The sequence below is a fragment of the Corvus moneduloides genome, chromosome 4 (genome assembly GCF_009650955.1).
Source record: "Corvus moneduloides isolate bCorMon1 chromosome 4, bCorMon1.pri, whole genome shotgun sequence".
Classification (NCBI taxonomy): domain Eukaryota; kingdom Metazoa; phylum Chordata; class Aves; order Passeriformes; family Corvidae; genus Corvus; species Corvus moneduloides.
This window is the reverse complement of record NC_045479.1, coordinates 43,702,585-43,720,840: the sequence shown is the minus strand read 5'-3', so window position 1 is coordinate 43,720,840 and position 18,256 is coordinate 43,702,585. Positions and strand designations below refer to the sequence as shown.

Sequence of the window (18,256 nt, the reverse complement as noted above, 5' to 3'; positions counted from 1 at the left end):
CGACAGCGCCTGCGCGCGCGGCCCCGCCCACGTGCCGGGAGCGGAGCTGGCGATTGGCGCGGTCCGGGCCCCGGGCCCGGTGTGCCCCCGGCAGGCGCGGGACGGCAGGGCCGGGCATGGAGGAAGGGAAGGCTCACTCGGCGCCGTCGGCGGAGAAGAAAGGAGCGGACGACAAGGAGGATGATTTCGGCTACCGGCTTTTCCCGGACCGGAATAAGAAGCCGCAGAGCTTCCTGGTCCGCAGCCTCTTCACCTTCCACAACAAGTGCCAGCTGATGCTGAGGCTGACCCTGGAAACGAGTAGGCGCTTCCCCGTCCCCCCGCGGGCCCGGCCCCGGCGCAGCGGTGGTGCTGAGGCGGAGCCCGGGCCGGCCACGGCCGCTGGCGGCGGTGACCTTGTGCCGCGGGTCCCGGGAGGGCCCTGCCCTCCTGCCGCAACACCCCCGCGGCGGCCGGGCTGCGCCCGAGCAGGCGGGGCGTGCGGCTGTTGCTTTAGGAACACGCTGATTTTGCTTGAGACAAAATACCATTTCGAAAGTGGTTGAGAGGGTTTGTTGTGTTTTTTTAATAAAAAGGTTCTTCTTCTTTTTTTTCGTGAAAAATTAGGATGATTTGTCAATTTCTGTGCATTCGTGCCCTTTTCACTGTTTGAGATAGACTGTGTTAACGGCAGTGGGCACTATAGGCTGCTCTATTTATGTCTGTTAGTAATAAAATAATGTCAGGATTGACTTGATTCCTGAGCAGCTTTGACTCTTTATCCGGGGCTACATCAAAAGGACTGTGGTCAGCAGGTCGAACGAGGTGATTCTCCCCCTCTGTTGTGCTCTGACGGGACCCCACCTGTAGTGCTGCATCCAGCTTTAGTGCCCCCAACATAAGAAGAACATGGAGCTGTTGGAGTGAGTCCAGAGCAGGGCCACCAAGTTGGTAAGGGGGCTGGAGCACCTCCCCTGTGAAGACAGGCTGAGAAAGTTGGGGCTGTTCAGCCTGGAGAAGAGAAGGCTGCATGGAAACCTCAGAGCAACCTTCCAGCATCTGAAGAGGCCCTACAGGGAAGCCGTAGAGGAACTCCTCATCAGGAATCGTAGTGACAGGACAAGGAGTAAAATGGGTTCAAACTGAAACAGAGGAAATTTAGGTTAGATCAACAGAAGAAATTGTTTACTGTGAAGGTGGTGAGGCACTGGGACAGTTGCCCAGAGAAGTTGTGGTTCCCCTATCCCTGGAAGTGTTCCAAGGCCAGGTTAGATGGGACTCTGAGGAACCTGGTCTTGTGCAAGGCAGGGTGATTGGGACTAGATTATCTCTAAGGTCCCTTCCAACTCAAACCATTCTGTGATTCTATTTCACATAGTCTGAGCTGTAACAGATGCCAGTTGCATTGCATTAGGATTAAATACTGCAAATATGAATTTGCATGTATAGTGCTTTTCTTGTTTGGTTTTTTTCCTTGACTGTCTTTATATTTTGTTTATAGATGATTTTCAAAACTTTTGTCTAGAGAAATTGATTGCAGCAATGTTTTTCTAGATCCATATGCTCGACTTCTCCTTGAGGCTCTGAAGCAATCTGGTTGGTATGTAAACTAATTTGTCTTGTTTTGTGTAGTAACATCACTGTGATAAGTAGTGACTGAAGTTCTTCAGTTCTTTTCTGTAACTTTGTTTGGGCCTTTCAGCACTGTCTTCAATGACCGACACTTTTCTTGTGAAAACTGTGATGGCTGTGTCAGTGGAGGTTTTGATGCTGCCACATCTCAGGTAGGTGCTGGACATAGTCCCCTTTCAAAGGGCTTCAGTTATTTTAGTGTTTTGTTGCTAGGATTAAATCTACCAATGCTGATACCTGAGTTAATCATGAAAACGAGATAAATGAAAGATGTTCCCTGCTATTGGATCTAGTACACTTCAGAATCATAAAGCTATTAATGTTGAAAAACACCAATCTAAAGATCCTAAATGCTGTCGGTGGTGTGTGCTGTGTGTCTGAGAAGTAAAGGAGGTGTTGAAACTGGCTGAAAAGGCTACCTATATCTCTTCATCTGCAGATTGTTCTCTGTCAGAACAACATTCGCCAACAATCCCATATGAACCGGGTGGTCACACATGAATTAATTCATGCATTTGATCATTGCCGTGCACATGTTGACTGGTTTAAAAATGTCAAACACTTAGCATGTTCAGAGGTAAGTTAAAATGATTCTGATGTTGTCATTTTATTAATTACTGCTGGTTTTTAGGATTGCTTTGTGTTATATGGTCTGTTTTAATTCTGTTAATACATTTTGTCCTTTCTGTCAGGTCAACCTAAATAATTTTGTTTAGAAAACAAATACTTAGTTTTCACAAATATTAGTAAGTTAATGACATACTAAGTAGAATGTGATCATTGTGAGTGTAAGAAGCGGTTATTGACAAATGAGACAGTAGTTAGAAGTGAAAACACATTCACACATCAATCAAATGCTTATAGAATTATTTTTATCCCATGCAAGTCTTGGTATGTTGGGTAGTTACCACAGTAGTACAGTAACCTTGTTTTTGCTTAGATTTTTTTGATTAACAATAAACTTGTCATTTCCTCTAACATTCATTTTTTGAGTAATTGTGATATTGCTGCTTGTACACTGGTTATGAATCCATGTCCATTGGATGGGGTTCTGAGTAACCTGGTCTAGTGGAAGGTGTCCCTGCCTGTGGCAGGGTGATTAGAACTAGATGATCTTTAAGGCCCTGTATAACCCAAACCATTCTATGATTCTGTGGTTTCAAGGGACATTTGTGGTATTAAAGGCCTTAATTAATGCTTTAGGAGGTGAAATTAAATGGAGCACAGGCTGAGAAGGATTCCTCTTGTGTATGTGACACAGGTGTCAAGTACACAAGAGGAATCCGCATGCTTTTATTTTATTTCTGACGTAATCCATATAATTTGGTCACAGAAAAGCTTATCCTTTTGATTACTGTGCACTATGACTGTGTGAAGTAGGTGGTTTTTTTAACTTTTTAAAAAATATATAAAAATATTATGTTGTCTTTGGTGGTTTTCTTGTTTGTTTTTGGTCATGAGTTGTTTGATTTGTTTGTTTTTAATGAGAATGTATTTGATTCCAGAATTTAGATGTGCACAAGGTTCACCTATGAACAGTATGGGAGATAAGCGTAATTATGAGTTTAGTATTGACCAAAGCAGATTTCATAAAAATTCATTTTAGTTCATAAATTGAATTCTTATTTTCTGTGGGAAAGAGCCACAGTCACTTACTACCTTCTTATAGACAAAAGTTCATGAAGTAACCTTATGTGGTATGAATAAAGCCATTCTGTATGGCTGCCAGGAACCCACCAAGCCATTCTCTGACTTCCCTTGCTCAGTAGGAGAGGAGTCAAAAGTAAGATTAAGGAGCTCCTGGGTCGAGATAAGGACATGGAGGTCATTCACCAGTTGCTGTCATGGCAAAGCTACACTTGATTTGTATAAGATTAATTTAATTTATTACCAGTTAATGACAGAGTAGGATAGTGGTAGTAGTAGGAAAAATAAAACTAAAAATACCTTTCCACCACCTCACCTTCTTCCCAGGCTCAGCTTCCCTCCTTCGTTTCTGATTCTTCTATCTCTTTACCTGCCAAGTGGCACAGGGAACCAGGGAATGTGAGCTGTGGTCAGTTCATAATGCTTTTGTCTCTGCTGCTCCTTCATCTTTGCACTCTTTCCCTGGTCCAGTTTGAGGCCCTTCCCACAGGATACAGTCCTTCATGAGCTGTTCCGATGTGAGTCTTTCCCTTGGGCTGCTATTCTTCAAGACCTGCTCCAACTTGAGTTCTTTCCACAGCATAGAGTCTTTCAGGAATGGACTGCTCCAGCACTGGTCCCCCAAGGCCCACAGTTCCTGACAGTAAATCTACTCCTGCATGGGCTGTCTGTGGGCTGCTGCTTTTTCAGGGCATGTTTGTCTCTCGTGTCATGACGTCTTCCTTGGTCTGCAGTGGGGATATCTGCTCTACTGTGTTGTTTCACAGACTGCAGGGAGACAACTTCTGTCTCCATGCTCTTCCCCACAGGTGGCCAGGGACTCTCCTCTGATGCCTGCAGCACCTCCTCCCCCTCCTTCCTCACTGTCTTGGTGTCTGTGGGGCATCACTCCTCCGTCTCACAGCTGCTCTGTAGTGTTTTTTATCCTTTCTTAGACATGTCATCACAGAGATACAACCAGCACCACTAATGGGCTCAGCTTTGACTAGTGGTGGGTCTGCTTTAAAACCAGTTAAAACTGGCTCTGTCTGACATAGGGACAGCTGCTTCTCCAGTCTCACAAAAGCCACCCTGGCAGGCCCCTCACTGCTAACATTTTGCCATGTAAACTCTGTACAATAATTCTGAATTATTAACTATCATCTACTTTTTTTGTCTAAGCATTTACACAGTGCAGAATAAAGCATGTAAGCCTCAAACATCAGTATTACATAAAACTCCTTTTATATAAGTTTTATATAAACTAAGTGCCTGTTCTTGCTCTTGTTGGGATTATTTGTTCACTTCATGTCTTTTGATTACTTAATTATATGGTATTTACTTTTTTTGTTGACAGCTTTTTAATTCTTACCTTTTTGTATTTTCCATGCATTTATTTTCACTCTGGTACATAATTATAGGAAATCAGGTTTTAATTACATTTCCTAACAGACCATGTAGGGTATAGAACATTTAGCAGACGAAAGAAATCCTAGTGTACAGGATGAGACAGTTAACAAGCTAAAACATTTAAATGTGGCTTTTTGTGAAACAGACGCGTTACTGCTCTTCTGAGTATTGCAGCTGTAGTCTTTGAAGGGTATCTGCCTTTCTTCCTGGCCCTTCTAACAGATTCTGATGTAGATTGTGGAGAATGCTACTTTCCATTTTCTTCTAGCAGTTCATATATATACATACACACATACATGTAACCTCTACTGCTCATTTATTTAAGCTTTAGGTATATGTGAGATGTAGTTCCTGGAGAAACTTGAAGAAACAAAGTATTACCTGTGGTAATACTTTGCAGTTCACTGAGGCTGAGATGGAGGTAAAGAGTATGGTAGTAACAGGTACTTAAGAAGTTAAAGTGGCCTTGGGAATATTCTCCATTAGCAATCACCAGAAATATACTGAAGAAAAGCATTTGCTACAACTTTTTTGACTTTGTATTTTCATGTGTTTCACTGATCTTGTGCCTTTTTATTTTTCTGAATAGATTCGAGCTGCTAATCTCAGTGGAGACTGTACATTGATGAATGAAATAGCCAGATTTAAATTTGGATTGAAAGGGCACCATCAGGTAAAGGTTCTGGATGCTAAAATAGAATAATTCGTTATGAGCCATCTTTACCTACTTGGTCTGAGGCTCCTGCACTTTCATAGCTGAAAACTTTATAAAAGAAATAGATGCCATGTACTTGCTGTTTCCTCTTAACTAACCTTTAATGACTGATTTAGGGTTTTGTTCCCACCTTGTTATTTTTATTGGAGTGAAATTCTTGAATACTTAGTCATGTTTTAAAGCATTACCACTGACAGTGGATGGCTAATAAAACCAAACAAAAACCAGGGCTTGCAGGAAATGTAGTGGAAATACCTTGTCCACTATATGTGGGTGACAATCTTTAAAAAGTCTTTGAAAACTGAAGGAAGCAAAATAAGAAGATTTCTAAATAACTGCGTTGTCTTGTAGGAATTAATTTTTGTAAATAGTAATGAAGTCTACAGATGGAGACCCAAGTAGCTGCTGATGTTAGAGTGGCAGTTAGCTTGTAGATGATGTTTACATATTTTTTTGTCTTTTGGTAAACAAACTGTGTAAGAAAAAGTTACCATAAAGAGAAGTATCAAATTGAAGGCCAGTAGAGAAGTCATTCCTTTGTTTTACAGCATTTCAGTTTGTAAAGATCCTAACTGGTCTTTGTGTCTGTTTCTTTCTGACATATTTTTTCTTGTGCCCAGGTCAAGTTTTACAAATACTTAATACCTACAACAAATGCCAAGTTGTATTTTAATTCCTGTTCTAAGGAATGTCTTACAATTATCTCATGGTTTATGTGTGTATGGAAAAACTAAAGCACATAGTTTACACAGGATGAAACTAAAATTGACTTCAATACTTATTACAGGCACTGTTTGACTCTTCTTTCATACAAAATTATTGCCTTTATAATAGGAGTTAATACTTGACAAAATCTGGAAAAAATTATGCTAATAATGACAGATTTTTCTTTATTTATTTTTCACTTTAGACTTGTGTACGAGACAGAGCAATTCGTTCCATTCTGGCTGTTCGAAAAGTTAGCAAAGAAACAGCAGAAAAAGCTGTGGATGAAGTTTTTGATGCCTGCTTCAATGATCTGGAACCTTTTGGAAGAATCCCACACAGCAAAGCAGATGCAAAACGTGCTTACAGAGACTTTCAGAACAGAGATCGCTATAATGCTAATTTGTAAGGGGGGAGAGGAGGGGGAACCACATGAGAAATTCCATTAATACCCAACTGTTCTGTAACATCTGGAATCATAGTCTATGCCCACAGTGCTGGTGGAAAGGGCAAATCTGTCAAATGTATCAGTTAATTTTTTAGACTTATTTCATGAGCCAACTTCCGTGGGAGTAAATGGGGTAAATGAACCAGACTAAAAACTGTGTTTCCTCACCTGTTATTCTGGAAAGATAATTTAGTATGCCAAATAACTTGTCAAATAATGATCTGCATCTTTCAATGTGCATTTAATTTTGATTGGTCTGACTGACTAGGACTTGGTTTCTGAAAGTTTTGTTGTCAGTGAATAAATCTTTTCATAAAATCTTTACATTTTCACTATCTTTGATACACAGCCATGAACTTGATGATCTTCATCACTGTATTTTAAAAGATGGGCACCTGAACTACAGGTCCATGGTCTAGATTTAATAACTATGGCTAAACCCAAAATTTAGTAATTGCCACATTTGTTTTTGAGCACCTCCTGAAATTGGGTGGTCTAACATTTGTTAGTGGTGGGAAAGCTTTTGTGACTTGACTCCTTTAATGCCCCGAATTGCTGCTCATGTTCTGATTGTCTCTGGTAGTGGAGGACTGGGTATGATGATCAGTGTTGCCTTCTCCTTCTCTGTGTCCCAATATATTTTGTGACAACAGGACTGTCAGTGTATGTAACTTCTTCAGGCAATACAATACTGAGATTTGGCTGTGGTGAGACTTGAGCAGGAGTGAGGCACTGAACTGCTCAGGTTGGAAATGTCAGCACATGTACAAATTTTGAGTGCCTGACATGCTACAGCTGAAAGGGGCCTTTAATAGGGCCCTTGTTTGACTGTGCAGCTTTGGGCTCCTGCAATCCACCTGTTTATTTCACATGCCTACAATGCTTTGGATCTGACCATCATTCTGTAGTTTGCTCCTGGGAAGTATTCAGTCATGTGATAAGTCTCTAGCCCAGTGGTCCTGCTCCTAAGGTGTCACTCAGGAACAAGATGCCTGAAGATGACAACAGTGTGTTGCCTTTTCCTGATCAGCAGCAAACACCTTTTGAAGATTCAAACCTAAACACATTCCTCAAAAAGGACAAAGCAGCACATACAAGAAGTGCCTGAGAGAGCTGATCAAGCTTGAAGTGCCTGAGTTCTGTTTGTGTTGGACTATGCATGGGTTGCATTTATTTGCAGGTGTAGCATAATTCATACCTACAAGACACTGTTACTTCTGGGGCTAAGCATTAATGTAGATCCCTCAGAAAGTCATCCCAGTTGTACTGGGGGAAGTTGGGTCTTGACTAAGATTCCTCAAAACTGTACTTTCAGTAGTTTTACAGAATTTTGAATGGAGATTTCATAATCTTATTTTCCTGGGTAATTCATCAGTGACTGAAAAAATCTCATGGCTGAATATCTCAACAGAAAAAAATGGGTGTAATAACCTAGATACCTACGGAGAAAATTACATACTGAATTCTAAGCTTCCCATATTCCATGTAGTCTGTGTAGACCTGCAGTTTCCAAAATCCCCTGAGGATCAGAGACACCTTGAAAACAGGATAATAGTGTGTGTTAATATTCCCTTAACCTTTACTGCTCTTCAAGTCACCGTTTTAGTCAGTATGATGTATGATGCTGGGTTTTTTATACTTCTGACACATATTCTGGCAGATAATCCATTATACCTCATTAAACAAAGTTCTGCTTTAATGAATGTGCGTTTGCATTTATATTGTATTTTGACCAATACATAGTTTGAATATATACATTCTTCTTCAATCTGGGATAAACTTTTATCAAGGCTACTTAGAAATGAAAAATATAGCAATAAAAACTAGAAAATGCAAGCATACAAGCTCCTTCTTTTTTTTTCTTTAGCATTTTTGATAGGTGAACAAGATGAAAATCTTGGAAAGAAAGTATTCCAGAGATATCTGCAAGAAATATTGGTAATAAAGAGGACATTGAGCTATATAAAGATGTAATTATTAACATCTGTATGTATATCAGTATGAAATAGTTGGAGACCAGGTTGGGCACAGTAATCACCAAATGTTTATTTTGCAATTCTTGGAGAAGTAAGGAAGGGACTCAGCAGAACTGGTACCTTGGACTTTCAGAGGGCAGACTTTGTCCTGTTTAGGAGCTTGGTTGGCAGGGTACCTTGGGCAGTCCTGAAGGGCACAGGAGTCCGGGAAGGCTGGATGTTCTTCAAGAAGGAAATCCTCAAGCTGCTGGAGCAGGCCAGCCTGGCTGAACAGAGAGCTTTGGCTGGAACTTGGGGAAAAGAGAAAAGTTGGAAGAAGGGCCAGGCAGCTCAGGAGGATGACAAGGATGTCATGAGGTTTTGCAGTGAAAAAATGAGAAGGGCCAAAGCCCAATTAGAACTTAGTCTGGCTACTGCGTAAAAGACAATAAAAGTATTTCAATAAATAACTTTGTGACAAAAGGAGGGCTAAGGAGAATGTCCATCCTTTGTTGGATGGGAGGGGAAACACAGAAACACAGACTGAGGAGAAGGCTGAGGTACTCAATGCCTTCTTTGCCTCAGTCTTCAGGAGTAAGAGCAGGTGTTCTCTGAGTACCCTGAGCTGGGAGACAGGGGCAGGGAGCAGAATGAAGCCCTCATAATCCAAGGGGAAATGGTCAGTGACCTGCTACACCTCTTAGACAGACACAGATCTCTGGGGCTGTATGGGATCCAACCATGGGTACTGAGGGAGAAGGCAGAAGTGCTTACTGAACTACCTTCCATCATTTATCAGCAGTCATGGTCAAATGAAGGTCACAGTTGGCTGGAGGTTAGCAAATGTGATGCCCAGTTACAGTAGGTTTGAAAGGATCCAGGGAACTTGAGGCCTGTCAGCCTGGCCTTTGGGGTGGGGAAGGTCATGGAGCAGGTCATCTTGAGTGCTATCACGTGGCACATAGAGGACAGCCAGGGGATCAGGCCCAGCCAGCATGGTTTATAAGGCAGGTCCTTCTTGACCAATCTGATCTCCACCTGTGACAAGTTGATCTAGTGGATGCAGTCTACATGGACTTTAATAAAACTTTTGACACTGTCTCTCACAACATTCTCCTGGAGAAACTGGCTGCTCTTGGCTTGGATAGGTGCACTGTTCATTGGGTTAAAAACTGGCTGAGTGGCTGGACCCAACGGGTTGTGAATTGTGCTATGTCCAGCTGGCTGTGGGTCATTAGTGATGTTCCCCAAGGTTCAGTATTGGGGCCAGTCCTGTGTAATACCTTTATCGATGATCTGGATGAGGGGATCAAGTGCACCCTCAGCAAGTTTGCAGGTGACACCAAGCTGGGTGGGATTGTTAATCTGCTGGACAGCAGAAAGGCTCTGCAGAGGGATCTGGACAGGCTGGATTGATGGGTTGTGGTCAATGGTATGCGGTTCACCAAGGCAAAGAGCCTGGGGTCCTGCTCTTGGGTCACAACATCCCTGTGCAGCACTACAGGCTGGGGGGAGAGTGTCTGGAAAGCTGCTCCTGGGCGGGTGTTGGTTGACAGCAGCTGAACATGAGCCAATGTGTGCCCAGGTGGCCAAGAAGGCCAGTCACATTCTGGCCTGTATCAGAAATAGTGAGGTCAGCAGGACCAGGGCAGTGATTGTCCCCCTGTACTCAGCACTGGTGAGGCCACACCTTGAATCCTGTGTTCAGTTTTGAGCCACTCACTTCAAGTGCTGGAGCATGTTCAGAAAAGGGAAACAGAGCTGGTGAAGCATCTAGAGCACAAGTCATATAAGGAGCGGTTGAAGAAATTTGGGTTCTTTATCTTGAAGAAAAGGGGGCTTGGGGGAGACCTTATCTCTCTCTACAGCTACCTGAAAGCAGGTTGTAGCCAGGTGGGGGTTGGTCTCTTTTCCCAAACAACAAGTGACAGGACAAGAGGAAACAACCTCCAGTTGTGGCAGTAAAGGTTTAGACTGGATGTTAGGAGATATTTCTTCATGGAAAGGGTTGTCAAGCATTGGAATAGCCTTCCCAGGGCAATGGTTGAGTCACCATCCCTGACGTTATTTAGAAGACATGTAGGTGTGGGTTTAGTGGTGGACTTGGCATTGTTAGCTTAACGGTTGGACACAATGATCTTTCCAACCTAAATGATTCTTTGATTCTATGTAATAATGTCTATGAAATAAAATTGCATATCCAGAAAAAGTCAGTTTAAGCAACAGATACTTTTCTGTTATACCAAGTCAAATTATAATGGGAGAATATATGTACAGCAAGTCACCAGAAAGCAATCAGGACAGTCTGATGGGCTTGTCATTCACTGAGAAAAGAAAGGACAATAATTACATGGAAGTTTGCACACACTGTTTATCAATTCGAGCAATCATTTCATTGCTTCAGGTGCAATTTTAATCTGCATCCTTTTTTCTCATCAAAACAGAGGTTAAAAAAACAAGTAAAAACTCCATGCAAATATGAAAAATTTGTGACTCAAGCAGCAGAGGGAGCTGAAGGACTGTGGAACAGCATGTTCCTGTGGCAAATCAGCAGCAGATTACACACAGCTGTTTTTCAGTGAGCAGTTCACTCTTGGTTTAAATTCCTGTTTTAATCAAACTTGCATAACTTTAATATTAAAAGATGTTAAAAAGTAAACCACATTTCAATCACTTCTTTTTTTTTTTTTTTTTTTTTTTTTTGTTAGCTTCTGCAGAATATATGCTTCCTTTAGAAGACCACTTCAAAACGTGTGGAAATACTTTTGGCATCTGTGCTGTTTCGGAGTGTGACTGTGTTCACAGGGACACTTAGACAAATGCCAGGATGCATGTGGCAGACCAAAATGTCAAGCTGTAAAGACCCATCATTGATAATCAGAATCATGCAAATTACATTAGTTTAATTCCTTATTCCTCAAGCCTGAATTTTCACAAGATTATAACTTTTAAATCTGAAAGATTTCAAGTTTTGACCAAAAAAAAAAATAAAAAAGACCATCATTGTCCAAATAGTAAAGATATATAATCCTACATAGAAAAGTAATTTAATAAAGAGCCTTCAGGCATTTTATTTCTGCTAGAGAGGAAGTGCTAGATGTGGCATACCTCACTGAATAGCTCCTTGGCAGAATTATTTAAAGTTTGTAGCACCTAGCTCTCAGTTGCATGGATGTATGCTACCACAGGAGCCTTCATATGTTGATAGTAGTTTTTAAAAACTGGTTTAGAGACAGTAGCAATTATAAGTGAAAACAACAAAAACCATCAGTAAACAGAAAAATCCAACTCTGAAATACTGAGAAGTTCAGAAGTTTTCAGGGCATGGTCAGGGAGTCTTATCCCCTGGAAATCCACCCAAATTACCTAACAAGCATTCATCCTTTAGCCTGCCTGTTTGCCTGATTAAAAAGAAAACTAGAAAACAAAGATTTACTTGGGGGGGGGTTATTGTTTTGGTTTGGCTTTTTTTGTTTCGTTTGTTTGTTTGTGGGGGGTTTGTTTTTTGTGTGTTTGGTTGGTTGGGTTTTTTTGTTTTGTTTTTCCTGTTGTTGTAGCTCTTTAACGGGTCATGAAAAAATAATTCAGAGCTTAGGAGAGAATTAAACCATTACTCTCACTTTCCTTGAGAAGAAGATGAAAGTTGGAAAAAGGAGAAGTAGATGAAAGTAGGGAAAAAGAGAAGAAGGGCACATACAAAGCACTCTGTGCTGCTGAGTAAGGAACCAATATATGAAGAGAGATCTTGGTTTGAGTCCCTGTTCTAAGCAAAAAGTTCTGAAGTTCTTGCTGGTTTTGCACCCATCTTCTCCTCTCACAGACATCCACTGGGGAAAAGGCAGGGGCAACAGGAAGCCTCTGCTATCCAGGCACTTTGGTCAGTTCCCCCTCACTCCTTCCCAGCACAAAGTGGAGTCCTTAGGAGCACCTTTCCCACTCCCCAGAGTGTTGAATGATTTTCTTTCATCTCCATTTTTTGTCCTGCTGTTTTCTCCTTGTTTGAAGGAATTACTTCTCCATGAACACATTACATCTCTTCCTCTTTCCTACTCAAATTCTTCTTATGCATGTTTAAGATTGCTTAAAGAATCACCAGCAAAGGCATCAGTAAGAACAGGTTTAATACAAAAGTGACAGCACAACAAAATTTGTTGGCAAGGTTACTCTACTACTTAGATGGTTAAGGCACACCGAATAAAAGCAACAAACAAAAATCTAGAGTCAATCAATCCAAACCCTAAGGGCCCAATAGCACTTAACAACTTTTAAATTTGATAGTACTTAAACTTGACAACATCTAACATGACTTACATTATAACTTAAACAATTTGGCAAAGGATTCATACAGGATTTACTATACCACAACAGTAATTTACTTACAGGCCTAATTTACAAATCTGAAGGTCTTAAGAATCTAGGAGAGCAGCATTTCTCCCACATTTGATATGCATACTTGCATGCACACAGACATAAAGAATCTGTATAAAGTACCTGTGAAAAATTACCCTTGAAGGTAGTGAAATACTCACTTCAGATGCCTTTTCATCTTCTCAATGGGCAAAAAGTTGAGCCTCAATGAGTGGGGGTGTCAGATCTGTCATCGTTCGACAATCCTTCAAGTACAGCAAACCTGAGAGTTTGCTGGCTCTGAGAGGCCAGAGAACCTCAGAACCTCAGAGGGAGGTTGCTGGTCACAGCCTGATGTGGTCCAGGAGAGCTCAAAGTGTCTCATTTTAGACCACTGTTTATAGGGCTGCAACAGACTCGGCTTTAGTAATAGTAATCTTTCATCTTGGCTGCACTTCAGGTCGGAAACTTTCTTTGAAAGTATGAGAACAAAAATATCATTCCACTTGAGTTGTTATTCAGGGAAAAAAAGTTTCCAAGGTTGCTCAAAAACAAGGGGAGAAGCTTGTTAGGCAGCACAAGTTTGTGGGAGAAGATGGTATTTCTGATAAGCTCAACAGTTGCTCAGCCCAGGTGTTGTTGTTCAGGGCCGAGGTTTGACAAGCATGTCTCAGATCATAGTGCAGCCTGGAGATGGGGGCATGCACCACCACAGTTTGTGTGTGCAAGTAAGGAATGGCCTTTCTTCTTTTCATTTCATTACTAGTTACCTCCTTCTTCTCCCACTGTGCATCTCCAATACACAGGAGGGAGAGGGTAAACGAAATTTTATCTGGGGAACCAGTCTGCTATATTATGTGTGTGAGAACAAGGGGTATTTCTTCTGAGCATTCTCTTTTAATTTCCACCTCCTAATGCCACAGGACTGGATTTGACTCTGATAGCTTCTATCTGGTCTGGTGGGAGCCAGCTGGGAGTTCCCAGGATCAGACTGTGAGTGAGTAGTTGAATCTCCTTTCCCAGGTCCTATTTTCTGGAGCTTCCTTCTCACCTCTGGTCATATGCCCATGAATAAACCTAGATACCTGTAGGCATCGTGACTGTGTCTCCCCCACTACTCCTGTGCCCCAGCTCCTGCTGCTGTCCTCCCCTGCTCCTCAGCTGCCCTCACACTCCCTGCATCCATGCCAAGCTGTTGGTGCCAGCTGGTGGCTCACCACATTTTAGTCTCCTGATTTGACACTTTACTGTAATGCACTTGGGAAACTTGGGAAATATGTTTCTTTACCATAGGAACCATGGTAGGGGATGGGAATTACCAGTCAGACCTCATGCTGATACTGAATTGAATTTCTGGCAGGGCTGAATATTCATTCATGGGAACTGAAGCATTCCTGGGTATCACAGAATATATATTACCCTCAGGTTTCACGCCTTCTGCCTTAGACCTTCTGGTATGAGGAGTAGGAGACTAATTACCTGTAGGACTGGGAATACAAGGAAAGAAGGTCACAGGTACACATTTCCATCTTGATGCATTTTTCTGACTGCTGGGTAAAAGCAGACTTAAAAGGACAGCTTTAATATAATAATCCTTTCCTGCTCTTTGGATGACTCTAATAGAGTTAATTTGTCTGCCAGCCACTAATTGCAGTGGACTGGATATTACGTCAATTCTTTCTGGTTCCTGTACCCTTCTTCTTCATGCAAAGAAAAGATACCAAGGGTGTCCCCTTCCTTCTCTTTACAATACCCATACTCTGACATAACATTCCCCAAGAGGTAAGAAATCTAGGTTCAAACCTTTAAGACTTTTGCTCAGAAAGAAAGAGATGCTCTGTGTTTCAGACACATGGGCTCAGGAAGCCTTCCTGAGTTCAGTCAATGAATCTTGGATAGCTGAGTCTTTGATGCAGTTAGGCTTTTAGAAATCATACTGTTCACAGTCCTTTCCAAGTGCCTATCTCACACAGAAAATGCACTTTTCTGAAGATATTTTCTAGAATTCTGCTAACCCCATTCAGTGAGGCTGGGCATGTAACTTCTACACTGCATATATCACCACAAAGTAAGGCATCTACTGCATGTGCAGTGCTACAGTCTTAAAACTGTGTCTTAATATGGGGAAAAAAAGTAACACTTTTTAAAAAATTCTTTTAGATTTAACTTCAGGAAGTATTATGTTTGGGAAGTATTAGTTTCGGTTGCTTTTGTCTTGGCACATTGGCCTTTGTAGATCTTTTTTGAGACACATAACTGTCACCGTTCATGACATGCTTAATGTAAGCAACCTAACTCCAATCCAAATGCTGACAGAAAAGGCAGCAGATCTGGTCCCAGAGGTTGGGTGTCTGAGAATAGATGGTCCTATGCTGTCCAAGGGTGACCGAAGCACCTGTGGATGAACTTTAGGAAAACACTAGGATAATAGATTTTCCTATTCAAAATCAACCTTCCCTGTGGTGACCCTCTTTCTTGCTTCTTCAAGACTTTTGGACATGCTCCTTATCACCTGAGAGTCTCATCAAACTGCTGTCCACTCTCTCCACCCCCTTCAGCAGCAGTGGCTGCAGCAGCTATCCATCGTCAGGCACATTTGCCCCCACCTGAGAAATTCTTAAAGTAGTGCTTAGAGTAAATCTCCCTCTTGTACAATCTTTGTTGCAGCACTGGAGATGTCGATGGAAACCAGCATCTCTACAGTTAGTAGAAGTCTTTTAGAGGTCTAGGTTTAGTCTAAATTTCTTCTGATATGTTTTAAGGGGGGATTTTATTTTTGTTTGTTCTGTTGGTTTTTTTTAAATAGAACCCTTGTTGTCTTCAACTGTAGCCTCATAAAGCAAATTCTAAAGGAATGGGTGAGACGAGGGATTTTGCTAGAAATTACTTATTTCTGGCCTTGTAAACTGTGCCAGTGAAAAAACCCAAACCTTTTCACTGCCTCTATTTCTCTCCTTCAGGAATCCTACTATCAAGATGTGAATGTCAGACTCTCAGGGACACAGACTCTTATACAGCTCTGGAAGTTCTGATCAGCAAAGCACTTAAGAACTTACTTACATTTAATCATGTCATTTTTAGACTTACCATTTGTTGTCTTGTGAACCACAGTACTCAGCACCTTGGAGAACAGTACTCTAAGTGCATCAAGTGCACTTGAACTTGCTCAGTGAGCTATTGCATGTATGGTCCTCTCAAAACACAAAAGGAAGGTCATTAAATCGATGTGACACACTTTCTAAGCAGTATGTTAACTTCAGTGGTGTCTTTGCATTTCCATTTAAAGTGTTATTGTCTGCCTGCTGAGACTCTTCCTGCTTTATAGTAGTCATATCTTGTACTAAAGTGAACTAGACTTTACTGTGTATTGTTAAAAACCTTTCACAACAGAGGCTGCTGGTATTCAATGGTGAACGGTAAGATTCATGTGTGTAATTTGTCAAGTGTTAAAGCATTTGTGCATTCTTTGGCATGAAAACCACTCTACAAATGTAAGATCATTAAGACTGTGACTTGTCTCCTCAGAGAGAGAAAAACGTGACTAGTCTAAAAAATCCTAGCAACATCCACATACTATTTTGTTCACTCGAGGCACAAATTTCTCAGCAAAAGTGGAAATAATAGGATACTGATAGCAAATCAGTTTTTTCCACATCGTGACTATAAATAAGTTTCCTAAGCCAACTCTTCTAATCCAATTTCAGTATAAAAGTTTACACCTAAGTTCAATGGAAAGAATGATGCAGAGTGACTATTGTTCCTTATAACTGTTCTTTGATTAATACTTAGATCACATAACTCAAAATAACAAATATTTCACACAGATTCAGAGCTACAAAGAAGACAGACACATAACTTTAAACTGTAAAACCTACATCAAGGGCAGAAGGGAGATTACTAGTAGGGCAAGAGCCATGCTTATAGTAAGGCAATGTATTTGTAGAAATGCTTTTGTCTTCTAAAGAAGATTTTGCTTCTGATATATTTATACTCCCCCTTGTATCCTCATTTCTTGTTTTGTTTTTCCCACAAATTTAATATTTACAATGCTGTATTTGTGAAGATAGAATTTTATGAAGCAAGAGAGATTTTAGGTGAGGCAGTTGTGTAAAATTAGGTCAGCTACTCAAAGAACTGAAGTAATGAAATATGCTTTAGGTGACTAGACACATTGCATCCCAGAAGCCAAACTTCATTTGCACAAAGCAATTATTGAAGAATTTCAAACAGAAAACTACTTTCTGCTTACCAAAGTACATATTTTATCACTTGTGAGTATAGAACACTTACATGCAAGTATTGGTGGAGTGCTGTATTCTCTGATCTTGCAATGAAATACTCAGTGAGACCCCGCTTATTGCCATAGACCAAGGACAGGGTGGAACTTCAGGAGGTACTCACCACATTTGTTGTTGGTGTTGTCCTCTCCCTTTTATTTCACATTCCTTCCAGAAAGGGAAGAATGGGTGACACAGATTTGATTCTTCACCTGAATATTTTCCTATTTGTAACTGTTTTGTGAGATTGAGGTAAATAGGTTAGCTGGGGATTTGGCCTAGAATATGATAAAGCATGTGTAGCTACTGTCAGAATTCCCTCCTGAAAAGCATATTACATATTTCTTGTTATGTAGTAGAGTTTCTAACACAGATAAACATTGCCTGGAAATCTATTTTGCTTCTCTTTAAGACAATTGCATGTTTGTAAGGCATAATTTTTCCTTTTTCTTTACTAATCCTGCCTCTGAATGGTTAAAAACTCACAGCTTTTAAATTTCTCCCAACTCAACAAATTAGTAAAATCAGAGCAATAGCATGATGAAACACAAATTGAGAACCAAAAAAACTTCATGTATTAATAAAAAATATACCTTATGTTTGTATATTTTCTAAAATCAAAATTATACATCGGTGATGTGTCTAATTGAATGTCACAATATCAGTAATTGTGCTGTCTATGAAATACATTTGTTCCAAAGTCAAAGTGTCACCTTGCTGTCAAATAATCCCATAGATTACCATAAACAGAGCTAGAGAAATTGTACTGTGACTGAAAAGAGATGTGATGTGAATCCCAGTCATTACCAAAGACATGACTTCCATTGTAATTATCTGCCTACCACAATAGCTTCCTTCTGCCAGCTCTTGCTTACCTGCTGCCACACAAACTCATTAACATTTTTGTTGATACAATACCATTTGTACAGTTAACCTTTGTGCAAAGTGAGGGCATTTCTTCATTATGATGGATTCTGTAATACCACAACAACTTGCATTGAGGATTATACTTCTCTTTTCTTCATTTGTGGTTAAATTAGAAATTAGTCCAACACCTGGGTTCCATTTTACTGAGTTGCCTTGTCATCTGTGGAAAATGCAATTTGGTTTACAGGTAGCTTCAGTGTTCTCCATCTAAGAAGGGATTACTGCTGTTGCTCAA

The 18,256-nt window shown here is 40.8% G+C and overlaps 1 protein-coding gene across 2 annotated transcripts; it reads left to right on the top strand.

Annotated features, from left to right (window-relative positions):
- The first annotated feature begins 21 nt into the window (after nt 1-21).
- Nucleotides 22-6,839, top strand: ATP23 (ATP23 metallopeptidase and ATP synthase assembly factor homolog). 2 transcript variants are annotated; one of them, XM_032105527.1, is made up of 6 exons: nt 22-300; nt 1,534-1,579; nt 1,682-1,763; nt 2,051-2,188; nt 5,237-5,320; nt 6,273-6,839. In XM_032105527.1, exons 1-6 carry the CDS (start codon nt 117-119, stop codon nt 6,474-6,476), a joined length of 738 nt encoding a protein of 245 aa, XP_031961418.1. In that variant the 5' UTR covers nt 22-116; the 3' UTR covers nt 6,477-6,839. The 2 variants fall into 2 exon arrangements, with proteins under 2 accessions (XP_031961418.1, XP_031961419.1); XM_032105528.1 differs by having other exon boundaries at nt 118-300; nt 1,481-1,579.
- Nucleotides 6,840-18,256: the final 11,417 nt, after the last annotated feature.